Source organism: Perissodus microlepis, chromosome 7 (assembly GCF_051167445.1).
Source record: "Perissodus microlepis isolate ML-2025 ecotype Zambia chromosome 7, ASM5116744v1, whole genome shotgun sequence".
Classification (NCBI taxonomy): domain Eukaryota; kingdom Metazoa; phylum Chordata; class Actinopteri; order Cichliformes; family Cichlidae; genus Perissodus; species Perissodus microlepis.
The window spans coordinates 47,791,215-47,818,575 of record NC_140467.1 but is presented as its reverse complement, the minus strand read 5'-3'; the positions used below and the strand labels follow the sequence as shown (position 1 = coordinate 47,818,575).

The following is a 27,361-nucleotide window of genomic DNA, read 5'->3' as shown; positions in this document are numbered from 1 at the left end:
GAGCAATATGAGTACGAAAAAGAGTGCTGCTATGGCTTCTACAATCAGTGCCAAGCTAAATATTTTGACTTTATCATTCCTTCTTCCTTTTAAACATTTTTCACAAAAGCTGTCTGAAATCAGTGAAAAGATACGGGTTTGCATTCGCATGTTTATATAAACGATTACACAACGCAAATCATCTGAAAAGACTAATAGCAGGTACATACAGACTGTATCTGTGTTTTTTCTGGACATATATAATCCCATATGTATGTATGCAGAAGTGCATATAGCAAGAACACATGTTTTAAACTATGAAGCAAGGGCAATTTAGTTATATGTGTATTTTAAACCACACTGTGCACCCTGGTTATTAAAAAAAAGAAAAGAAAGAAAGAAAAAAAGAAAACTTGCACAGTTACATAGCACTGGGCAGGTCTCTCTCATCAGCTATCATTGGTGTTCAACTTTAAGCCAAAGAATACACTGGTTTTATGAGATGCAATGGGTGAGTAATGTGGGTGGGGTATAAACAGTCATGAGAGATAATGATCATTGGGTCGTAAATAATGTTGAAGCCTGAGTCAGTTTGAATGAATGGGCAGTTTTATTTCAGTCTTTATGCTGAGCTGCAATGAGATCTTTCAAAATAATTCTGCAGACAGTACAAACATTTACTGATGGACAGTGCGAACAGGTATTGTGATCGGACACAAGTTTTATTTACAAAAAAACGTGTTTATTCCTCATGTATTTGTGTTCAAGTGTATGAGACAGTGAGCAAAATAAAGGAAAAGGCATATTTGATTTCATTCTGAGCTCTTGATTCCTGTGTGACTCTCCAGTGCTGTTCAAGCAAGCATTACTGATGTTTTCCAAGCAAACATCTGTAACACTAATTTTTTAAAATTGTTTTATTTAGCAGCCGCCCCTTTTACCTTCATATAATGATCTTACAAAAACAAAACAACCTTCTGATGTCTGCAAAGGTTATAGCTCATCAGTCTGCGCTCTGTCACCTTCTCGCCCGTGTTCTTGCTTCTCTTCTGCTGGTACTCTAAATGACACGTAAGGACACGTTCTGGTGTTTTGACACACCAGCTTCTTGAGTGTGGCAGAGTTTACTATTTCAAAGCCCACCTTTCCTCCAAAGGTGCTGGGCTTCCAGTATTCCGGAGAGCATATAGGGTTTCCCAGGAGGCCTTTAAGGGAGAAGGGGGCACCCATCTCCACCATGCTTTCTCCAAATATGGCCCCCGCTCGTGTTTTCTCCAACAACAAGCCGGGGTAAAATTCCAGAGTGTCAATGTCACCGTAGAGCTCTTCGAGGTCTTGTGCTATCTCCTCATTATCTGCAAAAAGTGACCAAATATGTCAAATAGGATGTTTATAAAGCAGGTCATCGACATCATTACAGTACAGATTTTTACAGATAATATTTGCAGGTTTTAAACCTGTAAGGCTGGCAGATCAGTTCAGCACAGGGAGGTTTTCTACAGAGCTACTCCAATAGAGTGAGACACACTGCTGTGAAATTTCATGACCAGGTGATGAAGCCTTCTCCCGGCTTTGATTTTATTTTGTAGGCCTACTGCTGCTTCTTCAAGGGGTCCAATCAGCAGCTACTGAATTCACTGACTATGGGTTAAAACACCTCTTTCGTGGATTTTCAGGCTCTATGAACTATCACAGTCTTTCTCCATCTTCATCACAGAGTCACTGGAGTTGTAAGCTCTTTGAAAATCTCTCTATGTCAGGGAGCTGCATGATGTAAATAGGCACATGACTGCTTAAGATGGACACTTAGTGGAGTTCGTGACATGTAAATAGAGATTCTGATGCAAATGCATTCCCTCGCTACCCTTCAGAGGACAGCAGAGGGAAGAAAATAACTTTGACAAAACTAGTGCTTTAAAAATTGCTCCAAAAAGAGAGCAGATGCCATTAATTCCAGGAGTGTCCGTCCAGCTGTTTGCGTGGACTTGTAAAATTTGTGCCATGTGAGCTAGACACAAAATCATTTGCCTTACCGGTGAATTCCCTGAATGACGTGTACGGCGTGAGGTTAAAGCGCTTCCTGTACTGGTTGAAAGACTGGAGGCGAAGTTCACGGGACTCCTTGATGGTCCCAACGGCTACTTTGGTGACCATCGCATTGATGTTGTGCCCACCACCAATCTGTGGGTCAACAGTGGGAGAAGTAAGTAACCAATATGGAGTGACCTCAGTCAAAAGACATCCTGTGAGAAGTTAGGTACAAAGTGACTGAAACACATGGCTTACTGCAGAAGTCTGCACAAGCCTCAGCTTATCAGTACAAAAACAAGTTGTCAGCGTGCGATCACATTATATCACTCGCAGAGTATGATAAAGCAAAACAGGAAAACTTTGTGTGACTGCCAGAAATCCCTAAACATGGATCACTGAATCATGCAACATTTCAGTAGCTGATGGTTACAAAGCGAGTTATAAAAAACAGACGTCCAAACAACTCTAACTTGTAAAAATGCACCATAACTGTGTGTTACAATTACACAACATGTGCCGTTTGCTACCTGCCCAGCAATTTGCCTGGAGAAGGAATCCACGAGGGCCTCCACGCCGTAGTGCGTCAGAACAGACGTGTTGAAGAGAAACTGTTCGTATGACAGCTCGTCCCCATTTATTAAGAAGTTGTCGGGCATCAAAGGGTGCCAGTGGTAGAGCTGGCTGAACTCCAGAGCGATACGGTTGCTGTACTGGAAGTGAGAGCCGAACAGCAGGGTGGGATCGAACTTGAGTTGAAGCAGGTATCCGCTGAGGTGCTGCACGTAATCTTCTATCACGATTCGTATGGTCTCGCCTTCGAGAAGCAAAGGGATTAAAGAAAAATGCACCAAGCAGACAGTGGCTCGACCTCAAGTTAAACAAAGTTTAGAAATAGGTGGACAAAAAAAACAATACATAATTAAATGCAATAGTTTAGTGTAAAGAACAGGCTCTGGCTACACCTGTGTGGAATTCAGTGGTTGCTTAAGGCAAAAGACTGCTTGTTATTTCCCCAAATGATCACCACAGCAGATGTTTTTCAATTAGGCACAGATTTTATGCCAGATGTTCTTCCTGATGCAACCTTCATATTTATCTTGACTTGAGACCAGTACTAGAAGTATACCGTCTTATGACCCACTTGAGGCTGGGTTTGAGTCTGTTCCCGACATCAAACTGAGGCTCTTTCCTGTGTAAGGCAAACGTATTAACCACTACACCACGCAGATGCTGGTAAGGAACAAGTCTGGCTCAAACTTTCAAAAAAGTCATTTTTAAACCAAATTTAGTATAAAATTCAACATGTTTTGCTAAATTTTATTTAAACTAGTCAACGTGTTATTAGAAAAAGCAGTGAACTGTCACATGTCCTAGCCACTTACACTAAACACTTGAAGTCTTCGGTTGCTGCTCAGAACAGAGGAGCAATGCCAGGCTCACTGTTCCTTTTGAACTGTGTCTAACTCACCGATAATAATGAGCCGTGTGGTCTGGAAAAGCTGCTCATCGTCCCAGGTGGGATGCTCCGCTTTCAATATATCACAGACTCGGTTGTGCTCCCTCAGCCACAGCGTGGCGTACATTCCCAAACCAGGGAGAAGTCCATAGACTTCCTGACCGATAGCCATCTGAGCCTCAGCGGGGACTCCGGGAGGGTAGCTCATTCTAACAGATGCATCAGCGACACTGGGAGGGTACATCTCTCCATCAATTAACTGACCGGACAGAAAAAGAAAGAATGATGATACAAGTCACTGTCATCTGTAATTCACAATGTTAATGAAGATCAAGTATTTCATTTTAAAAAGAACTGCAGAACTGACAGTTGCGCTTCTAAATCAACATGTACACTCACTGACTGCTTCATTAGCTCCACCCTGCTAGTACCAGGTTGGACCAATAGAACCAACAGAAGATGGGTACACTGAGGTGATAAAGGGATGAACATACACAGCAACAATACTCGGGTAGGCTGTAGTGTTGAAATGATGCTCAATTGGTTCTAAGTGGCCCAAAGTTTGCCAAGAAAAATATCTCTCACACCAGCAGCAGCCGTCGATACAAGTCAGGATCTGTCCATGTTTTCACAAAGTCTTTGTAAACATCTGCATACTGCAGGTGAAATTGAGCACTCTTCTATTACTCAATTTTGGTGAGCCCACACGAACTGCAGGCATCCAAAACAAACAACCACGCCACGTTCAAAATGACTTACACAACCTTTTGTCCCCACCCTGATGCTCTCTTTGAACTTCAGCAGTTCAACATGTTGTTACAAACCGGGTTGAACACAAAAGGAGATGCACACAAATTCCACTTAAAAACATATTTATCTTAAATGAGGGAAACAAGGAGAGAGCTTCAGCTAACCGTGGTGTGTGTAATCAGTACAATCAGTACAGTGCAATTGAGCTCGGAGGGTTTTTATCGAGCAGCACCACTGATTGGATGCAAGCTACTCCACTTCTCTGACATCTGCTGATGAGCCCTGCCACACAACGGGCTGAAATGAAAGCAGGCTGAAGTCGATTATCACGATGTCGGATGTCTGCAAGCAGTGATTGCAGCTATGTGATTGGCTGATTAGATCACTTAAGGGGCAGTTGAACAGGCGTCCCTAATAAAGCAGTCAGATATAAGTCTGCAAATGACTTTACCTGATATTTCAGCTTTCCATCTTTGAGAAGCCTGAGGTTTAGCTGACGATCCAGGCTGTCTCCATAAATGTGTCCTGCGTCCACCTGATTGAGTCGCAGGAGAGAACGAAAAAAAGCATCAGAGGTGTAATTGTAAAAAGCCGCTGCTACTTCATCTGGAGTTACCCTCCAACTTCCACCAACCTCCAGCTTCATAATGTAAATTATACTGCTGAAATTTAACAAAAAGACAGAATCAAGACTAGAAGTTTCCCTCTGCTCTTATGCTATGTATATAACACTAACTCTTTAATAAAGCTAATGTGCTGCACTCCAAAGATCAGGATGGACTGACCCCATGGCCGACAGCCTTAGTGAAGCCGAGGCCCATGCGATTGAAGGTCTTAAAGAACTGGTGGGTGAAGTGCTGCGCGAAGAAGGCGAACATGAGGCTGGTGCGCTGGGGATCGGGTCGGAACGTCCTTCTCTTCAGAAGCCTCTCAACCAACACCTCAGGGTCAGGTAGCCCAGCCTTGCCTGAAGAGAAACACCACAGCATCACCCGATACACCTCAAGCCATAATACTGAAGCTCTGACACAGCTGACATGTTAAACTGCACTTCTGCGCAGTCCAAGGTCAAGATATGGATAAAAGCAATCCTTAAACTACACTCTTTGCATAAAAATGTGGATTTAAATTTGGAACTATGTGAGCTTACATTTGATGCCAGTATTTGTTGTCAGATGTTTAAATTTATACTCTTAATCAACAGAATCATCAACCATCATTTGACAAAACACATTTAAATGAGCAATAGCAGACACTGGCCTCTTGGGGGCAGTATAACAAAAATAACAAGGGATTCTAAACCATGACTAGCAAAGTTTGATTCATGTTGAGTCATGTTTCAGTCCGCTTGTTGGGTGTCGATTTGGTATTCAATTTCTATCACACTCCCCTAATTACAAAATGTGGCTCATTGGAAGCTAACCTTTCACCCCCAAAGGTGTGGGACAGTCCTTTGGCACCGGAGGCAGAAGTCGAGTGTAGTAGCTCAGATTATAGTAGGATTCCCAGCTGAGGTAGTCATACTTGGAGTTGAAGGTTGGAGGGCTGGGAATTAAGTTTGACCTCACTGTTGGTACAAAAAACCCCAAAAACCCCGTATCAGATACACAGAACGTGTAAAAAACATCCAGAATGAATTTCTCTACAATAAGTTTGCTGACTCTGGACCTGTTAACACCAGCCGCATGAGGACGTCCCGCAGGAAAGTGTGGTTGATGATGTCCCAGAGCCAGTGGAAGTGGGTGAGAATGTAGTGCACCACACCTGGGTTGGGCCTGAAAAACTGACGCACTCGGGTCCAAAGCTCGGCTGGAATGGAAGAACATCACGAGACACGGTCTTGTTATTACTGGAAGTCATGGCAACTGGGGATCTGGAAATCTACTCTAAATAACAAAGTCGTTATGTCATTATGGAGCAGAACACTTGGCAGGCATGGTCTTGCTTTTAAAACCAGGATCAAGACTTCTGAATTGCCACCCACACCTCTGGAGTCGGTGGATTACTGAATGAAGTGAAATATAATGGCAGTTCTGTCTCATTATCGGCCTCCCTCAGGGCCCCAAAAACTCCAAGTTTACTGCGTCAGCTGGTTTTGCTGTAACACCTTAAAAATGTGCTTATGTTTAAACCAAAATATCAACATGAGAATCTTATTATGTGGTTTCAGGGCTACTCCACCAAAATCTAGGGTTAATGACTTTGGATTTTGATTATATCCACTACGGATTTGTAGATGTAATCAAATCCGCACTATGCACCAAAGTAGGGTTATGGTAGCATTAAAGTACAGAAGCAGCACAAATTACTGGGGTTCGGCTCATTTTTGCTACTCTATCAGGTTAACCCAAGTCTAAGAATAATTATATGACATATGATGAGTAAAATGCTCACCTCAAGGCTTCAGAATGGGACTTCACATACAAATGGCTAATCTGAAGGTTGAAGGTTCGATCTCCGGCTGCTCCAGTCTGCATGCCAAATATTGTTGGGCAGGATACTAACCCCAAGTTGTTTTCCGATGCATCCATCGGAGTGTGAATGTGTGGTAGAGCAGCGGTCTCCAACCTTTTTTGCGCCACGGACCGGTTTGTGCCCGACAATATTTTCACGGACCGGCCTTTAAGGTGTCGCGGATAAATACAACAAAATAAAACTAGTACCGGTACCAAAAAAAAGAAGATATATTCATAACACACGTGAAAAGACCCAGGAAAACCGAGTTAATGATAAAAACGATAACAAAATAACGCTGAAAACCGATAAAACCCTGAAAACCATACATTTCACACCTGAGCCTCAACTCTCGCGGCCCGGTACCAAACGACTCACGGACCGGTACTGGTCCAAGGCCCGGGGGTTGGGGACCGCTGTGGTAGAGTATAGTACAGTCCATTTACCTTTAAACAATAACAAACTGAACTCATTGTGAAAAAGGTTTAACACGAGCTGGAGAAAGAAGGACAATACAAGTTTTTGTGTCATACCACAGGCTTCTGATTTTATCAAAAGTGTATTATTAACAGGACAAATAAGTATTGGTGTATCATATTCCTATATATTCCTACTTGTTACAAAAAACCCTGAAAAAAGAAAGAGTGTAATTCCCCAAAAATGTGAAACTGTTCCTTTCACTTGGCTGGTAGCTCCATAAAGATGTCATAATATTTTCTTTGGAGCTACATGAGCAATATGTGTGTCTATTCTGCGTTACACAACAAGTGAAAACATTGGTCTACATGTAACTCCTTTTCCTGTCCAATACTCTTTTCCTTCCTTTTCTTTACTACTCCTGCTCCTATTGTCTTTTTCTTTCCATGTACAATCAAAGCAGTGATTAACTGAACTACAGCATGTGAGGGTTCTTTGTTAATCCAGCTGCTCTCTTCTTGGCACTTCCCCACGCTCCTTCAATTTTCCCAAATACTTGTCTAGACAGACGTTTTAACGCCGACAGCCTGGGGCTATGAAATTAAACCATTTTTTTTTCAAAACCCTTTGGTTTTATGTTAAGTTAAATAGTTGAAATTCCTAAAAGGTACAGCAATAAAAGAGGATATGAGCACCACTCTCATAGAGGAAAACAGACTCACGGACTGTGCAGTTTTCTCCGTAGTAGCCGGTACGAGTGCAGTCACACTCATACTTGTCCTGACCGTACCGGACGCACACACCCCAGTGCTGACAGGGGAAGGAACAGCACGGATTGACTGTGGAAAATAAAGAGAAAAGAAAACTCATGTGAAGATCATTTGGAAATACTTGAACATCAGGTAGGCAGATTATATATGAAGCGGTGGCATGGAAATAAACTGAAAGAGAGATCAAATATTGAAGCGGCACCGGCACTTCCTGTGGTATTCCATACAAAACCATCTGCCTTCGAGCAAGTTCAGACCGCTATTTGAAAATGCCCACGCAAAATACAGGAAAAGAATAAAAGAAACCTTAGAGCCAGACATGAAATCAGAGACAGATGAAATCTTAGACTGCACTACTTCTTAGACTGCTTTTATTAAAAAAAATACCTCTGCAGATTAGGCAAGGTGAACATGTTTAAGTTCTTGCTCCCAGCGCAACTTTTGTTCTTTACAGGAATTTTGTATGAATCACTGACACAATGTGAGAAAAAAGGCACCAGGTGTTACTTCAACATAAATGTGACAGTCTTGGAAATTTGCTCTATACAGCACGAATCGTTGCTCAGGAAAGCATTCTGGAGAAGACCCACATAACTGGGTACCAAGTTTATTGTTGGAGTACTATTGCACATTTTACTCGATAACATAAAGCGTTACACGTGTTACCTCCGCCGAGGAGGTTATGCTTTTGGTAGCGTTTTGAGTTTTGGATAAAAGAAGTCTTAAATGAGTTCTGATAAAACTTTGTAAATGTGTAGAGCGCGCTCATGTTAACAATTTCTTACTGCCATTGTTTATATTGACCACATACAGGGAGTGCAGAATTATTAGGCAAGTTGTATTTTTGAGGAATAATTTTATTATTGAACAACAACCATGTTCTCAATGAACCCAAAAAACTCATTAATATCAAAGCTGAATGTTTTTGGAAGTAGTTTTTAGTTTGTTTTTAGTTTTAGCTATTTTAGGGGGATATCTGTGTGTGCAGGTGACTATTACTGTGCATAATTATTAGGCAACTTAACAAAAAAACAAATATATACCCATTTCAATTATTTATTTTTACCAGTGAAACCACTATAACATCTCCACATTCACAACTATACATTTCTGACATTCAAAAACAAAACAAAAACAAATCAGCGACCAATATAGCCACCTTTCTTTGCAAGGACACTCAAAAGCCTGCCATCCATGGATTCTGTCAGTGTTTTGATCTGTTCACCATCAACATTGCGTGCAGCAGCAACCACAGCCTCCCAGACACTGTTCAGAGAGGTGTACTGTTTTCCCTCCTTGTAAATCTCACATTTGATGATGGACCACAGGTTCTCAATGGGGTTCAGATCAGGTGAACAAGGAGGCCATGTCATTAGTTTTTCTTCTTTTATACCCTTTCTTGCCAGCCACGCTGTGGAGTACTTGGACGCGTGTGATGGAGCATTGTCCTACATGAAAATCATGTTTTTCTTGAAGGATGCAGACTTCTTCCTGTACCACTGCTTGAAGAAGGTGTCTTCCAGAAACTGGCAGTAGGACTGGGAGTTGAGCTTGACTCCATCCTCAACCCGAAAAGGCCCCACAAGCTCATCTTTGATGATACCAGCCCAAACCAGTACTCCACCTCCACCTTGCTGGCGTCTGAGTCGGACTGGAGCTCTCTGCCCTTTACCAATCCAGCCACGGGCCCATCCATCTGGCCCATCAAGACTCACTCTCATTTCATCAGTCCATAAAACCTTTGAAAAATCAGTCTTGAGATATTTCTTGGCCCAGTCTTGACGTTTCAGCTTGTGTGTCTTGTTCAGCGGTGGTCGTCTTTCAGCCTTTCTTACCTTGGCCATGTCTCTGAGTATTGCACACCTTGTGCTTTTGGGCACTCCAGTGATGTTGCAGCTCTGAAACATGGCCAAACTGGTGGCAAGTGGCATGTTGGCAGCTGCACGCTTGACTTTTCTCAGTTCATGGGCAGTTATTTTGCGCCTTGGTTTTTCCACACGCTTCTTGCGACCCTGTTGACTATTTTGAATGAAACGCTTGATTGTTCGATGATCACGCTTCAGAAGCTTTGCAATTTTGAGACTGCTGCATCCCTCTGCAAGATATCTCACTATCTTTGACTTTTCTGAGCCTGTCAAGTCCTTCTTTTGACCCATTTTGCCAAAGGAAAGGACGTTGCCTAATAATTATGCACACCTGATATAGGGTGTTGATGTCATTAGACCACACCCCTTCTCATTACAGAGATGCACATCACCTAATATGCTTAATTGGTAGTAGGCTTTCGAGCCTATACAGCTTGGAGTAAGACAACATGCATGAAGAGGATGATGTGGACAAAATACTCATTTGCCTAATAATTCTGCACTCCCTGTATAGGCAACACGTTGGGAATGATGTATATGAGGATTATTACAGTTTTTATCCAAACATTTTGTCACATTTGACCTCAGATCTCACTTTTACATTTAGATATTTAAAGAAAGTTCAAGAGAAAGAGAATGAGCTGTCTTTTCACTCAGAAATATACAAGTTTCTCATGTCCAGTTATTTACAAATCATTATCTATTATCCATTACCTACTAACATATGTTAGTAAACATATGTTAAAAAAGAACAAAGAAATCAGAATGAATGAAATTAAAAGTAAATAGAGAGTCAGCTGCCCTGGTGGAGGTTTGTGCTCTCAAAGTGATTCTTGTACTTCTTTAACATGCAAGTTTTACCTTTGGGAAATATGCTCATTCGTACTTTGGCTAATAGACAGCTGAGTTGTTCTGTTCTGTTCTTCCCTGGCAGGTGTGTGTACATGGACAGTTGATTATACCATGGATGCTTAGCTGTTCTTATTAAACTCCTTTGTAGTAAAATGAAGCTGGCACGTGCAGTTTGATGGTAAACTATTTTCCACACATAGTCTGGATTACAGCCTCTAGTGACCCCTTGTGTGAATTTCCTGGGAAGAACTCAGTTTCAGAGCTTTCTGTTTCACGGCTGATACTCAGTTTGGCCAGAGCCACCACAACCAGCTGCTTTTTATACACTCATACAAGATTCTGTTTTGATTTAACATTACTTTTAGCATTTAAAGTACTTATTGCTTGTCCTCTTGCAATCAGAAATCAATTCTTAATCAACCAATCATACAGTTCATAGGCTGTATATATGAGATGAATGGAGGGTGTTAAATGTGAAGCCCGTGTACAAGTTTGTTAAACGTGCATAGTTTTTAACAGCCAGCAGCGGCTTTTCCTTTGGTTTCAAAAAGAAGTCTAACTGTACAGATGTCTGTGGGCAGGATGGCCAATTTTATATTTGCTGATTCAAAAATCAGATATTAGTATGTCTGGTGTTTATTTACACATTTTTGCTACGTCTAAGTCTGCTTGGCTCAGTGGATTGTTGCATTTCAGACTTATGTGATACAGAATGCCCTCTGGTGGATGCAGGGCATTTTCATTATTTTTTGTTAGGGCAGTGAAGGGTTTTCAGACAGGAAAGTGAGGGTAGAGAGCAGGGACACTTAGCAAAAGACCCTAGATTGGAACTGAACCCAGGCCACCATATTAAGTCTTGTGACATTTGTTTCCTGCTTAACCAGGTGAGCTAAACTGGCGCCACACAGTCTAAACTTTCATTTATCAGCTGTTATAAATTCGGATACCCGCAGATTGAAAATAGCTAATACTGGCAGGTAATATTGGCAGGTAATAGCAGCCTACCCATACAACAACCACTGGTCTACAACAACCATCTTTGATTAGCAATAGCTAGGTGGCTTCAATTAGCCCAAAATACTGAAAACAAGTTGTCCAAAGAAAAAGATAACAAAATCTGCCCTACAAGCATCTCTAATGCAAATAATTAAAACTTTATATTTTGCTAGCTTAAATTTCCATCAGCTGTTTTAATGGAGTTTATGCAAAGGCCACAGTGACAGTCACCTCTGACTGCCCAGAAGCTGATTACTGCACATTTTCACATGAATTCAACAACTGGGGCACTGTGTGTTGATATTGAACTTAAGATAAGCGACGACACAGCCTCTCATATTGAACACAGCTGGGCGAGTGGTTATCTCCTGTTTCCAGTGTTTATGTTATAAATTAACTCAATTAGCTGCTTCCTGCAGTGTTACGATCTTCCCATCTACCCAAAGAGTGCATAATGTGCTTCATTAGAAAGGATTCCTATGATAACAGATAATTTTCATTTTCATTTATTTATTTATTTCACACTTGGTCAACAGTTTCCACAGTTAGTTCTTTCAAACAAACCAACTACACTTTCTGTCAGTAAAGCACTGCAACCATGTGTGAAAAGGAGCAGGCAGAAGAATATATTCTTATTAAACCCTGCCCCCTATCTACAATCCAACTTATATTGCAAGTGGGCACCAAAAGTCAAGGAACAAACTAACATTAACACTTATTTCCAGTCCTAACTCAAACCAAACAACAAATTTACAATCAGAATGGTAAATGGCCTGTATTTGTATAGCGCTATACCACAATATACCACTCCACATAGTAACAAGGAGAAAAGATAAGTAAATAAAATAAATGAAACAAAAAATAATGGATCCTTTTACTCCAATTTCATTTACATTCTTCATATTGAGTTATCGTTTTAGACATGTAACACTTTTTAAAACAATGTAAATTTATACAACTCTTTAAATTATAATGAAGAGAGTTCCACAGTTGTATACCCCTAACCGTTGGACTCATTAATCTTTGTGTTGTCCTAGCTAGCTGATGCTTAAAATAAAATTTCCTTCTGCTGTCTTCTCCCCCCGAACACGTTAAAAATACTCTTTGTAACTTAGAAGGTAAAATATTACTTTTAGCCTTAAACATAATTAATAGTGTCCGTAGTTTCACTAAATCTCCTAATTTTAATAATTTTGATTTTATAAATAATTTATTTGTATGTTCTCTATATTTAACGTTATGAATCATTCGTATCACTTTCTTCTGTAATAAGTTTATAGGTTTTATAGTATTCTCATATGTATTCCCCCAAACGTCGACACAGTAACTAAAGTATGAAAAAAACAATGAAAAATATAAAATGCGCATTGTTTTGTGGTCTAATAAATCTCTTACATTTCCCAAAATATAAATGTTTTTAACCATCTTCTTTCTAATATACTCAATATGTGATTTCCACGTCAAATTTTCATCTACTATTACACCCAAAAAGCGAAATTCAGTAACTCTTTCAATCAATTCTCCATTAATGGACATAATGACTTCTTCCTCCTTTACAGGATTGCCAAATATCATGAATTTCGTTTTTGTCAGATTCAAAGATAATTTATTTACATCAAACCATTTTTTTAATCTTAACATCTCAGAAATCATAATTTCAAACAAATCTTTCAAATTCTCTCCAGAGCAATAAAAATTTGTGTCATCTGCAAATAAAATAAAATTTAACCTTTCTGATACTTCACAGATATCATTAATATATAAATTAAAAAGTTTAGGTCCTAAAATAGAACCTTGAGGAACGCCACATACAATCTTCAATCTTTCAGAGGTATTGCCGAGATGATGTACATATTGCGACCTATTTTCTAAATAACTCCTTAACCAATTCAATGCCACTCCTCTCACACCATAATTATACAATTTAGAAATCAAAATAGAATGTTGTAACGTGTCAAAAGCTTTTTTTAAATCAAGGAATACCCCAACTGTGTATTTATTATTATGGGTTGCAGATGAAATATCATCAATGAAAGTCAACAATGCTAATGCCGTTGATCTATTTTTACGAAATCCAAATTGATTTTCATTTATTAGTTGATTTTTTTCAATAAAACTATCAAGTCTTTGCGCAAAAAAGTTTTTCAAGCACTTTTGAAAACTGTGACAAAAGAGACGCTGGCCTATAGTTGTTAAAACTATGCTTATCTCCTGATTTATATAAGGGTATCACTTTTGCCACTTTCATTCGATCAGGAAATACTCCTGATTGTAACGAGAGATTAAAAATATAGCATAGAGGAATACTTATACAGTCTAAAGTCTTTTTAATTATAACCATGTCTATACCATCACAGTCAGTAGATTTTTTATTTCTAAAACTTTCTACAATTGCTACTATTTCTTTTATGGTAATATCAGCTAAGAATATAGAATTAACCACTCTACTTTCTCCTTTCCAAACTTCATATTCTGGGTCGTCATTTTTTCTAATTAAATTTGCTAAAGTAGGTCCAACATTTACAAAAAAGGAATTAAATTTGTTTGCTACTTCAGTCTTATTATCGACAACTTGATTATTCTTAATAAAATAAATAGGCCGATCTGAGGGTGTGTTCTTGTTACCCAATACTTCTTTAAAAATATTCCAAATGCCCTTAATATTATTCTTGTTTTCCTGAAAAAGTTTATTATAATAGCCTTTCTTGGCTTTCCTCAATATTAATACCAACTTAGTTTTATAAACTTTATATTTCATTTCCGCATTCTTAGTTCTCTGTGCTATATAGTCCCTATATAAATTATTCTTGTTTTTACACGCATTTGCAAGACCCTTAGTTATCCAAGATTTCAAATAAAAGATAATCTTACACTTCTTTACAAGTTTAATAAACCAGTGTGGGAAAAACCATCCGCATGAAAAGACCTTTGTTCTCGGACACACACAGAGAAGCAGAGTGAGCAGGAGGTGGGTGGTGCTGGTGGGGGAGGTGGGTGTTGGTGGGGGATGGCGTCTAAACTACTGACGCACAAGTTTCTGCATGCAAGTTCTGGGTGAGAGTAAATCCTGTTAATTTACTGTCTGATGACAGATAAGGCCGGCCAGGCATTCTTTCATGGAAGACTTCCTCGTGCACATGTTGATTCATGCCTCTCCAAGCCACCTCCTGGCCTCGATCCTCCACACTTAACAGATGTGTAACTACATCTGACAGCTGTGTAAACTGCATACACACTGCCTGACAGGTCAGAAGAAGTTCAAATCTCTCTCTTTCTCAAATCTCTCACACACATCTTTTATCTTGCATTGACCTTCCACAAAGCACTATTAAATTCAATGTAGACATAAATCACCAGGAGTGAGTTAGTCTATGGAGAAAGTTTTCTCCTGTGACTAGACATAAATCTCTGTGCGCGAGTCTTCCGTTGGAGACAATGAGCGTAAATATGTCATCCTGAAAAAATGTCATTCTGAAAAGGGCAGTGCTCAAAAGGTGGAGTCGGCATGAGAAATAAGTTAGAGCTGATCATGCTGCATTACGTGTGTAAGACATGAGAGATGGAAAAAGTGCCCACATGAGCCAGGCAGGAAATGCCTGGTCTCCTCGGGGGTCTTCAAAACGTATATCCAAGCACTTTGACAGATAATCCCGTGCTCAGTGTTGAATTCCTACCTTATATAGAAATACATTAAGAAATACTCAGCCTGCACTTGAATTTAAATTAAAAGGAGTTCCAACATCAGGCCTCCTTACTCGCGAATAATCTTTTCCTTAGTCTTCCAGCGGATGATGTCATGTTACTGTACCAGTGCCTGTCTTTATTATCGGGGTTAAACGAATGTGTAGCTGCTGGCAGCTTCACTCACATCACTCAGAAAAAAGCCCTGATAACAACCAGTGTTAGTCAAAACACAGACTGCGTGTGTTTCTTGCTGCAGACTTATTAAAGCAGCAAATGTTCCAAATAACAGGTAATGCTGTAAGTCAGAGCATCAAACCCCACCAGTCCTCTTTACCTACCTGTGCTCGAGGTAACTTCATCACCCCGACACGCAGGCTCCCGCAGCAGCAACAAAAGCGCACAGGCTGATCCTAGGACAGAGGCTTCCCCACATGATTAAAAATCAGTCAGTTTCGTGTCCAGCAGCTGAAACATCAAATCACCGAGCAGCACCTCTACGTAAAGGGCTCGATCTCTACTTACCTCTCATTCCAGCAGGAGTTTTTCATACCAACTCATACAACGGGTGAGAAAGTGCAGGGGATCCAGATTTTGCAGGTAAACACAGGATCAGGAGTATGGAGACGATCCGGGTGTTGGGTCAGCGTGAAAGAGAAGCAAAACCAGCTATCCAACAGGTTACTCCTGTGTGTGAACACAGCCAAGCTGCACTGCGCTTTTATGGAGAGAGAGGAGAGAAAGAAAGAGAGACGGTGACTTGGAGCCAAGTGCGGGTTTCCCCGCTCTTTACCGCCTACTGCTGGTGATCAGTGGCCCTACTTCCTGCTTTACAGGTGAAAATAGAGCAAAAGGACCGCTAGTCTTTGACTTTATTTTTTTGTCTGCTGTGTTTTACTTGCATCTATTTGAAAGACTGAGTGTAAACACAAAAAAATTATATTTTATGTGCTGGAATGTGCAGAAAATAGGTTTAAATATTAAACAAATTTCTTCCAGTCAGAGAATGTTGCATATAATTAAATTTTTGCTTGATGCATAAAGTTAAAAGATTAAAACTAATAAAACAAGTTTTAAAAAGAGACTTTTCCATTTGATTACATTTTGTATGATGGATTATGTAGAAAAAGTAGAATTGGGCTGAAAGATCTATCGCTTTATCACCTATTCGGGTTGTAAATCGTGTTTTTAAAAAGTAACTAAGTAACTAAGTAATTAATTACTTTTGAAAATAAGTAATCAGTAAAGTAACGGGATTACTTTTTTGGGGAAGTAATCAGTAATTAGTTACTGATTACTTTTTTCAAGTAACTTGACCAACACTGTCAGTGAGTGACTGTGCATTGGCCATGTGGCAGATTTACAAGTTAAAAATGTGAAAGGACAACACAGTTTTCACAGAGGTGGAGGATTATTTTGCCAGTGCAAAGGAGAAACTCTGCCACAGCATCAGGAAGAATGTTGGGAATTACAGCTGCTGCAAAAGCCTTCGAGGCTTATCTGTGATTGAAGCCATCCTACCCCTACACACAAAAAGGCTGTAAATCAACTTGACAGACTGCCCGGTAGATTACATTTGTCAGCATACGCATGCATAAGCACAGGCAATTGGGAACAGTGCTGAAAGCAGCTCCCGAGGCTCTGGTGTTGTATCTGCAAAGTTTTTCTAAGAAGCTCTCCAACTTCTTAGAAAATGTTTGGATTTACTGGTAACAGGAATACTTTGAACATCCATCATCTCTATCTGGTAATCACCATATTCAGATTGTTGGTAATTTCATGTTGGATCTCAAGGAAACCTCTGTTGAGAAATCACCACATACTTCCTACCGCTTGTTTTCTCCTCTGCGATGCCTCTTGGGGAATTTCCAAATCGCAGCCATAAAAAATCTGTATTTTGACTCATTTGTAAACAGAAATTTCTGCATTATTTATATTATTTAAATATTTATTTATATTATTTAAATATTTAGACTTGTTTTGTCATTGAGGATGTTACACAACAACTAATTGCTATTCGCCTTTCAGCTGCACTTATACTATGCAGGCATGGGTGCTGTTAGCGACTTTGGGTAGCTTGAAAAAAGGCCAGCTCTGGGACCACCAAATACTAACTCTATTATCTAGATCAGTTCTGTCCGAAAGCAATCAGTGGGCAGACTAATTTGTATTTAAGCAATGTTGTATCCAATAAACAACTTCGCCTCACTGACTCTCCCGTGTGTACAGATGTTCAGACCAGCTGCGGCTTGGAAACAGTTCAGCCCTCAACTGAATTCATGTCAATGAAAACACTGCAGGCTAGTATTGTTACGCTGAATCATGCTAGGATACTATTAGCTTTAGTTTTTCCACAGGAATGCCTATTTTCTTTTTCTTCTGTTAATCTCTGGCACTCTTCCACAGCACGTCTTTTGTCCCGTCTTCTTCTCCTCACCCCCAACCGGTCGCAGCGTGTGTGAGCAAATAAAAAATATTTTCTTGTGAAGCTTAATGTTAGATATTTCAAGCAGATAATTTAACCTTACAAACTGTTAGAACAATATGCTTCATTTCCCTCAGATCTACTGTGGAAAAATTAAAAATATTTTACCTGGAATAAGATGCCAAAGTGTTTTGTAGTGTCTTATGGCTCGAGTGATTTTGCTTCCTACTAAACTGATTTAGCCAGATATCGTTCTTTGTAAGATTTAAGAGACAAGAGATGAAGAAGAGAGATTATTGTTAAAAGGTAAGGACTGCTCAGTGATGTTTGATAGACTCATTGGCGTAACTTTGTGCCTAACATTGGTGGGGGTGGGATCAAGATCTCTGTCTAAATAAATAAATCTGGGTAAATTCCCACATGATTAAACATGCAACTATTTTGCTGAATAACTGAAACGAGTAAAGAACATCAACAGCCTATTTATGCAAGATAATTCATAATTTTATTGGGGGGGGGGGGTATATTGGTTGGGTCTGATTATTGGGGGGGGTGTCATAACCCCCCTGGAAATTACGTCCCTAGATAGCTTGAAAATTTAAAGCTTACATACAATGTGTCATGTCATTTCTTTTTAACATATATTGGATCTACACAATAGTTATCAGTTTCTAAAATTTTGAAACTTCCCACAAAACAAACTGAGCTTTATCAACTTCAGATTATTCAAAGGCTGCATGAAATACTACGTAGTTTACTGCAGGCTATGCTAAAGCCACAGGGCAGTTCGCTTTAGAGCAACATCAACACAAAATCTACTTGTGCTCACAACAGAAATCCGACAGTTTCTATCCCCACTTTCACCACCACAGCCAATTCTAGGGTTCCTACACCTCTCACGTGAACCCAACTATACTTATTTTCCTGTTCGGATGTAGAGGGAAGGGCACCCGGCATAGACGATAGCAACTAGAGCTAGTTTTTCTCTGCTCGTGTTAAACACATTCAAGCTGCATACAATTATCTCAACATAAATTCTAATAAAGTTTGCACTCCATGGAGTTGTGTAATTCTGTTAATATGAATTATATATTTTTTTTACTTTCACTGAATTTAATCAGTGCTTCCAACCACAATGTTGTAAAAAAAAAAAAAATAAAAAAAAAAAATAAAAAAAAAAATATATGTACTTCTACTTCATGAAGGAATGTCTGTACGTCTACAACCCCTGTCCTTATTTAAAACCATTTCACAGCGTCATAGGTGTTCTTTCATGAGACTGTTATATTTTAACCCAGTATTTCCATAAACCAGACATTAGCTCTTATAAGGCTGGTCTCCTCTAAACCTCTAACATTAAGACACCAGCTCATGTGTCTGAAAACCTTTTATTTCAAGTTTGTTTCCACTTTTCACAAACCCCTGATTTTTTCCCCCCTTTACACTGGAGATGTATACAATGTAATCAAGAAGAAACAAAGTCAGTGTGTGTGCATATAAATCTGTTTACAACAACACTGTTTATGGCCACTGATGGATGGATAGACAACAAGGACCACAAACGAGCCTGCAACTCCTGTTTATCATCACATTTATTTAACCAAAAATGTGTCTTTTAGGATGAGCTTGAGGCGGCCACTGCAGCGCGTCTGGGCTTGGGGGTGGTGCCTTCCCGGAAACCATTCCTGAAAAACAAAAACAAAACTGATGATGCTGTTGACATATTAGACTAGTCTTACTAAGAGGTAATCATGCTAAAGAAGTCCAAGTCACGTTGTTTGTTATTCTACAAAAATGCTAAAACCACTACATCGATCCAAATATTATTCCCAACTAACCTGCTTGAATGCTGATGATTAAATCTTAATATAAATAATGATTTTAACTTGTTTTATATGAAGAATGAATAGAAAGTGCAGGGCACCTTGGCACAACTGAGACTGGAGGAAGTTTGTGACGTTAAGAATGCAATTGTTTATTTCACCAAAAACGTCATTCTGGAAAACACATCCCTGAGTCAACGGAAGTAAACCATTTTCATACACAAACTACACACAATGTTGGTACTGACGTGGTCTTCCCCTACAGGCAGCACGCAGCAGATAATACTTCTCTCTACCTCAAACACTGAAAGACAGAGCCGCTCAGGAGGGAGGAGACCACCAAATGTCAGGTCCAAATGAGTCAGACATTTTAGATGCTTCACTTCTGGAGGGTCACCGCTGTACCACATGTAAAAGCTTAAGATCATCACGACAGTAGAAAACACCCACGCAACTACTAAAAATATTTACTGGGTTCCCTGATTTGTCCCAATTTAACACAGACTCGATGCCTGCTACCTGGACTGGGCTCAGGTAAATTATTCATGTTATCAGAAGCAGCAGAGAGGAGATTAAAGATAGTTTGCCCTCAGATCTACTGTGTTTTGTAAATTTTGGCCACGTTTGAACTGTTGTGAGGCTTGCACGCAGCTTTGACCCATTATGCCACCAACACACACACACACACACACACAGCCATCCCTTATTTATTTACACTGAATATTTTCTAACAGCTAGAACTGTGAAACTGTGCAGTAACTGCCAGCGTTAATGAGCCAGTGAAGGTGATTAAACTGAATTGCAGCTAAACAGGCATTCTGCCTGAGACAGTGGAAACTCAACAGCTGCTGCCAAGGTTGTGTTGCCAGATTGGAGTAAAAGTAAGTTATTGGCATCATTACATAAACTAATACAAAAATGAAAATGTATAATTGGAGCCATTAAGTACCGCTTTCATATTCTTACATTAAATGGTTATATAATTAATGCCTGATATAAATCTTATCAAAAGGGTTATAACAAGAGCCGCTATTGGCCATTTTCCAATCTCTGTATTGATATTATCAACAGCTGGTAAATTATGCCCCCCCCCACTTAAAGAAGAGATGGGAGAAACAACCTTTAACCTTACACGCGCTTTGTCCACCAGGGGGCACCCTAAAACTTCCTTTTTGGCAACGTGCCACAAACAACAAAAAGCTACTTACTACACATAACAAATCTTAGGAAAATTTTCCTGTGCTTCATGTGTCTGGAAAAAATATCAGCTGATATGTTAACATCAGATTAAAAAATAATTCAATAAGTAAAACCCCTATATAGATCGACTTGGTTTACATAAGCTGAAATAGGATAACTGCTCACTGTGCAGCTTGAATGTTTTGTAAATGATAACATAAATATCAAAACGTACGAGTTTTAACCACCCACTTACTCTCAAGAAGTAGTAAGACCGACAAAATTTCCTTCTATGTGACTTGTCTTGAAATGCCACTCACCTCAGAGAAAAGAGTGATGTCATATTAAGTTCATTTGTTCAGACATTTTTTTTTCCACCATCATTGGTGAGCAGCATTGAGGAAGACAAACCTCATTTTCATACACCCAGTCTGTGAGACAGTAAAACTATCTGGGCTAAATATGACAAGGCAACCCTGATTTCTGGCAGGCCACAACCCTGTTACTCTATGTTCAAACTGTTTAATAGGAAGTGTGAATACTAAATGTTTGGCAACTTCTTTATGCTCAGTTTTCTGCTGCAAGACGAGCAAGTGGGAGAGGGAAGAAAAAAACCCCAGCTGCACACTGCAAGCCTAACACTCTGTTTAAAGTCTACCAATAAAAAAAAGGGAAAAAAAAGAGTGGTATGCTAACTACAACTGCCAAACAAGTTCAGTATTGAGAGTTTTCTTAGATTTTGTAAACACTTGCTTGAATTGTTGATACAAATATTTGCTTGTGCACACAAATTTTACCATCCCTTAAAGTCAAAAGGCAAATATTATGGTCTTACAAGACATCTTTATATAAACTATTAATCTTTTTATGTCAATTTTTTTTTGTCAAAGTGGGAAAATTATTTGGTTTTATCGAGCTGATAGAAGATACAGAAATCCTGCTTATATTTCCTGTTGGAAACACATCAACACTACTTGTCAACATATCCAAGGTTTATAGATCAAGCTAGTAAATCAAGTGAATTTACTCCAGGTTTACTTGTGTTTAACAAATTGTGATTTCCTGCAAACATTTTCATTGAGGTGTTTAAATTCATTACATGTTTAAGAGTCCTGGCATCAAGACAACTTTGTAATACTGATGCTAAGGCTAAAAACCAATTTAAGACTCAGAAAGTGAAGAACTGAAGTAAAGCACAGACTACATGCAGGACTTATTTGCTTGAAGTGGAACTTATGTTTACCCATTCAGCACCATGGGAAGTTTTTTTTTTTAAATGACATTTTCAAGCTAAACTGATATTTTAACCTGTATCCCTCAGGTACGAGTAATTAACAATAATTTAATATAAGACGAAAAGGCAATTTAATTTATTTAGTGCATGAAAAAAACCCCTGTAACCTCAGTTGTAACCTATTATTCTTTAAGGAAATAAAAAACCGCCACACAAAACAAAGGCTACATTCACATGTACACAGGTATCATTGTAAACCATTTTCTATATGTTTTGGCCTTTCATCCACACCTAAATGCGGTTTCAGCAAACAAAGCTTTACAAAAATAAAATCCTGTCGGTGTGACGATTTTCAAAAACATGTTAAGGGGAAAAAGGAAACGAGGTGTGCACCTCCGTTAGATTTTGACAGAGAGAAGCATGATAAATTAACACACAGAGCACCTTGAAACACTTTGTGATCTGCTCCTTTTTACATCTTACCTGAATCTGCGGTAGACGACCTTCATGTGTCTCAGACGGCCTGTGCCAGTGGTGTTCCTCCTCTTGGCCTTAGCGCTCCAGTTGTCTGAAAATGAACAGCACCATAAATCAAGGCAGCATGGCACTTCACATCAATGAAGAGCTAAACAGCATACTGACACTGCTGCTCATAATAAGGAGTTAAGTTCCAGCCTTTTTGACGGGGCATGGGTGCAACCCAGCGGGGTGTTACACTAAAATATGCTGGAAGACAGCAACCTGCTGGTTTTTGCCATTTCAAAAAAAAAAACAAAAATACACTAACACTAGAAGCAAGCATAAAGTTTGCCAATATCACATTTAAAAACAGCGTATTCTATTACATGCGTTAAGGTTACTTACACTTTCTCTTGCGCTTCTGAGGGTAGCCACACTTGCCGCAGGTAGACTTCTGCAGGTGGTAGGCTTTGGACCCACAACGACGGCACAGGGTGTGCGTCTTGTTCCGGCGCTTACCGAAAGATGATGTCCCCTTGGTCTGAGAAGCAAGACAAACATGTGAGATCAGGGACAACTCAAGGAGATCTGATTGTAGACCAGGCCTGGGCCAGTCTTGTCTCAGTGAAAAAGGAGGAATCACAGGCAGTCATTTGTTCAGACATTTGTGTTTTAAAAACATCACTGACAAGACTGAACTTCAGGTGGTAGCAAACACTGAATCACGGTGGTTGCAGCAACTCGTGGCCTCAGCTTGCCACAAATGCTCAAATGATAGTTACTTTACGGCCACTGAAAGCCGGTGTGCTTTCCTCAGATAAAATCTGCAGTGGCTGACGACACTAATTTTGTACACGTTACCAAAAGAAATGGACCACATGAAAAAGATGCTAGCTATGCTAACATCGGCGAAAAACACCGGTTGCCATTTTGCCAACGAACAACCGTAAATGTATTTTCCATGCATTTATTTTTCTGATTACCGGAAAAAACCACAATCGATGATAAAGTCAAGCTTACGATATTTTGTCCTCTTCTAGCACTATTTAGCCCATTCAGTGCAACTGTGCTAAAGGCTAACGGCAGCAAACAAGTGCTGGATGGATGTGACAGGAACAACAGTATTTTTTACTAAAATCAAACTTTATCTCAAAAATACATCATCCAACCGGTTACAGTGTTTATCCGACACAGAAGTGGCTTCAGTTCGTGTCAGATACATGGCACATTAAACAGATGTTACGAGATTTCTGTCTACCACCGCTGCTACATACCATTTTTCTCCGGTGGCTGTGGCAAAAGAGACCGGAAGAGGAGCTGGAGCTGCATCAAATTACATCCGTGCTTTTTCCTGTGTAACAAAGAAATGTGACCCCTCCGTACAGCATTTTGTGCAAAAGGTAAAACAAAAAACAAACAAAAATATAATTTTATTTACTTACCGGCTGACTGGTGGTCTGAGTGGCGACACCGGCGTGCATGTTTTTATTTAATGAAAACACAACCTTTCGGACGCATTCCCGTATGAAAGAAAAAACTTATAGTAAAAAAGTATTTTGTTTTATTTTGTTTTCTATAAATTGTATGTCGAGTAAGACGTGTTTCAGATTAGTATTCATTTAATATTAAGAGTGATATTCAAAATATAAGAATTTGATGAGTTAACAGAAGAAACGCACTCATTATTACATCGTAGTATGACACATGTCATCTTTATAAGGCTTACATTGATATTGTATATAAAAACACCAAGAGCTGAAGGAAATACGAACTGTGTTTTTATCCTTTTGCTTTTTTTTAATGTCTGTAGCCTAAAAACTAAAAATACTTGTACAGTACTTCATAATATTTATTAAAACTCAATATTTAGTTAGAAACTAGAACAAATTTTTGAAACCCTATCTTCTAGATTCAAGTTACACAGAAACATGTTTCCTATGCAATGAAATCCTTTCTTTTTTTCCGCAGAAAAAAATAGAAAAAAAAATCATAATTTAAAAACAATAGAAACAATTATAAAGAACTACACTAGGTACAATAAAAGAAATACAATAGAAATATAAGATATGCTAAATATATATAAATAAAATAAAAAGACTGAGCTGCAAAAGGCTATGCACACATTTACACAATTTACATTTTAGCATGCTACAGTAGCATGTGCAGTAGAAACAGTAATGAGTGGCAATCACCTGTGTGTAACTTGAGAAAAAGCAGACAGTTGTAAAACCATGGTTGTACGCTCACGTCAGATGATGTCTAATGGCCCCATTATACCTGCCGTGACACCCATGACAGGGGGTTGTCATGGGTGTCGTGCGGTGAATTTGACATCACATCCTGTGCCACTTTGGCTGGTTGTGCACCTCTCGATTTTTGTAACTGCCACCACCACAGCTGGGCTGAAGACAGGAGTGTAGAATTGTGCTGGTTTTTACCACCACTTTAATGATATTCCAGTACAGAAGCTCAGAGACATGCAGATGTACAGTGAGATATTGGAACGGTTTGGAAACCTGAGAATTTGTGGGGGAACAAAAAGCTTGACAATGGCTTCCAGTTTTGACTTCTTTTCTTCCTATATCAGCACTTATGTAGCGATATTGTCTGAGTGGTTACACCTGTTGTTCAGGAGAATACTGCAGCGGCTTCTTGCACCTTAATGGTTGGTATGAATACAAGTGACTGTGAGATGAAGTTGCAGCAGGTATAATGGGGCCCAAATGGGAGTAGCAAAGGAAGAGTTATTTAGTTTGGAGATTCTAGATTTCATGTTTTTATACCTCCAGCCTGAGGGTAGAAGTCTGAACAGTCCATGTTGGGGGTAGGTAGAGTCACTGAGGATGGAGACAGCTATCCTATGAACTCTATGATGGTAGTTGCTCTGCAGAGAGGGCAGTGGAGTTCTAGTCATCTTTTCAGCAGTCCCAACCTCTCTCTGCAGGCGTTTGTGGTCCATAGCGTTGGTGTTGCCACATGGTGGTTCCATAGGTTTTGTCGCTGCCAGTCATGCGTCCTGTTACTGCAGTATCATCCGTGAACTTTAGGATGATGCTATCTTTGTGATAGGCGACCCATTTGTAGGTGAACAGGGTTGAGGATGCATCCCTCAACGCATCCCTCAGCCCATGTTTGTAGTAATGCTGACTGAAGTTCTGATAGGTATGTGTCTATATAAGTGAGGGATAGAAAAGTGTAGGATCTGAGGTGGACCTGTTGGATCAGTAGGCATACTAAAGGGAGTATAGAGTGTCCGGAATGCTGTTCTGAATGTGGGCCAGCACCACTCTCTCAAAACACTTCATGATGGTCAGAGTGAGTGCTCATGACAGGTTGGCGGGCTCGTCTTGGGAAGCAGGACACTGGTTGCTTTTTTTAAACAAGGGGCGCCAGTGCTCTGGCTGAGGGTAATGTTGAGGATGAAGTTGAGAACATCAGCTAGCTCACTGGCACATGCTTGAGGAGAGCCTGCCCAGGGATGTTGTTTGGTCCTGCTGCCTTGTGAGGGTTGACCTCTTTCAGTTCTTTATGTGCCTGACCCGATAAGCCAGTTGGGGGAAGGGGGTGAAGGGCAGGTTGTCCTGTATGTGTGCCTCCTCTCTGTGCTATACCTGGGGGTCTCAAAGCGGGTGTAGAAGGTGTTGAGATTATCTGGAAGACTGTCTATGGAGCTGATGCTGTAGTCTGTGATGTGCTGTAGGCCTTGCCACATCCACCTGGAGTTAGCAGTAGAATAGAAGCCATCCAGCTTCTCTCTGTACTGCCTCTTGGCTGCTTTCCTTAGTCCATACGTTGCAGTACTTTCCCAAATATGCTGTTATAATGAACATTATGAAGAATAGTACAAGTACAACCTTAAAGTCCTCACTCGCACTGTGACCACGATCATGCGCAAATGTGTCGGTAGACCTTACAAATGCCAAGAATTAAAATAAGTTAGGTTTTATATGATGCTTCCCTTATGTGTACTATAAAAATAATAAACAATACTATTTATAAGTAGTTTATGTTTTTTCCCCATTTGTCTCCCACTTTTACTCCAACTGTCCTCAATTGTACCCATGTCAAGTGCAGCTGAAACAGTAGTGTGGTGCTATTGAAACATCCATTCATAATTCTGTATAGCTGCCTAACAACTTCAATGCAAATGCAAAAGTCTTAAAAAATGAATTCAAAAAAATATTTAATTTCTGTTAACAATTTAATTTAATGAGCAGCAGTAAAAAGTTTATAATTTCTAAAACACCGAATAGCAACTGCAGTTGTCTAGAAGTATTTAATTGCATTTCATTTAATTTCTAGTAATATTTAAAAGTTATTCACTTGAAGAGTGATTGCAAACAGCAGTAATAACACTGCAGGGTACAACCACATAACAACAGCCTAATAAACTATCCAAAAAACAAAGATAATCACTCATTAATTTACTCACGCATTCAGCTAGACATTGTGCCAGACACTGTCTCAACTGTATCTCACCACCACGCTGTACACAATTGTCTCAATTGTCTGATAACCTTGAATAACACCATGTCGTGCCATATATCAGGCTTTAGAGCCCAGCATGAAAATGACAAAGATCTCAATTCGGTTTAACAGTGATACAAGCACAAGGAACTATTCAGTCTGATGGGACAATAACTTTTGGCTCGCCTACTACAAATTTCCTATGACCAAAGAGAATGCTAATACACATGTGGACATGTTTTACATATTTGAGGTGTTTCAAATATGGTAAACTGGCCCTCTGTTCCATCCGTACTCTGTCTACCTATTGAATAAAAGACTACATGTTAGTTAGCTTCAGAACAAAATATAATACTGACATAGTCTTTGTGTGAGGTGCACTTGCTGATTATTTGCCAGACAGAGGACAATTTAATCAATCAATCAATCCTCCATCCATCTATCCATTTTCTTAACCTTGTACCCATTTCAGGGATGCTGGGATTATCGTAGCTGCCCTATAAGGCAAAAGGCTAAAGGTGGG

At 39.6% G+C, this 27,361-nt stretch overlaps 2 protein-coding genes and 2 non-coding genes across 4 annotated transcripts; all 4 read right to left on the bottom strand.

Annotated features, from left to right (window-relative positions):
- Window positions 1-570: 570 nt before the first annotated feature.
- LOC146383948 (prostaglandin G/H synthase 1-like) lies at window positions 571-16,550 on the bottom strand. Its single transcript, XM_084935551.1, has 11 exons — window positions 15,777-16,550; window positions 15,593-15,676; window positions 7,810-7,926; window positions 5,885-6,025; window positions 5,640-5,783; window positions 5,002-5,183; window positions 4,668-4,751; window positions 3,479-3,725; window positions 2,538-2,824; window positions 2,013-2,160; window positions 571-1,334 (listed from the first exon to the last, which is right to left on the bottom strand). The coding sequence occupies exons 1-11, from the start codon at window positions 15,781-15,783 to the stop codon at window positions 973-975; spliced, it is 1,803 nt and encodes a 600-aa protein (XP_084791677.1). The 5' UTR covers window positions 15,784-16,550; the 3' UTR covers window positions 571-972.
- A 2,700-nt stretch (window positions 16,551-19,250) lies between these two features.
- On the bottom strand, window positions 19,251-23,756 carry rpl37 (ribosomal protein L37). The gene is made up of 4 exons (XM_084935549.1): window positions 23,646-23,756; window positions 22,777-22,912; window positions 22,396-22,480; window positions 19,251-19,361 (listed from the first exon to the last, which is right to left on the bottom strand). The coding sequence occupies exons 1-4, from the start codon at window positions 23,646-23,648 to the stop codon at window positions 19,292-19,294; spliced, it is 294 nt and encodes a 97-aa protein (XP_084791675.1). The 5' UTR covers window positions 23,649-23,756; the 3' UTR covers window positions 19,251-19,291.
- Window positions 20,992-21,071, bottom strand: LOC146383947 (small nucleolar RNA SNORD72). The gene has a single exon (XR_014800949.1). It is a non-coding gene; the product is annotated as a small nucleolar RNA SNORD72 (small nucleolar RNA).
- Window positions 22,985-23,065, bottom strand: LOC146383946 (small nucleolar RNA SNORD72). The gene has a single exon (XR_014800950.1). It is a non-coding gene; the product is annotated as a small nucleolar RNA SNORD72 (small nucleolar RNA).
- Window positions 23,757-27,361: the final 3,605 nt, after the last annotated feature.

Excerpts from the sequence above, each read along its gene's own strand:
- LOC146383948 (XM_084935551.1), bottom strand. Across the intron at positions 5,784-5,884 it reads CATGCGGCTGGTGTTAACAG|TGAGGTCAAACTTAATTCCC; the intron begins GTCCAGAGTCAG and ends TTGTACCAACAG. Across the intron at positions 4,752-5,001 it reads CTAAGGCTGTCGGCCATGGG|GTGGACGCAGGACACATTTA; the intron begins GTCAGTCCATCC and ends CGACTCAATCAG.
- rpl37 (XM_084935549.1), bottom strand. Across the intron at positions 22,481-22,776 it reads TCAGAAGCGCAAGAGAAAGT|ACAACTGGAGCGCTAAGGCC; the intron begins GTAAGTAACCTT and ends GTTCATTTTCAG. Across the intron at positions 19,362-22,395 it reads GTCGTCTACCGCAGATTCAG|GAATGGTTTCCGGGAAGGCA; the intron begins GTAAGATGTAAA and ends TTTGTTTTTCAG.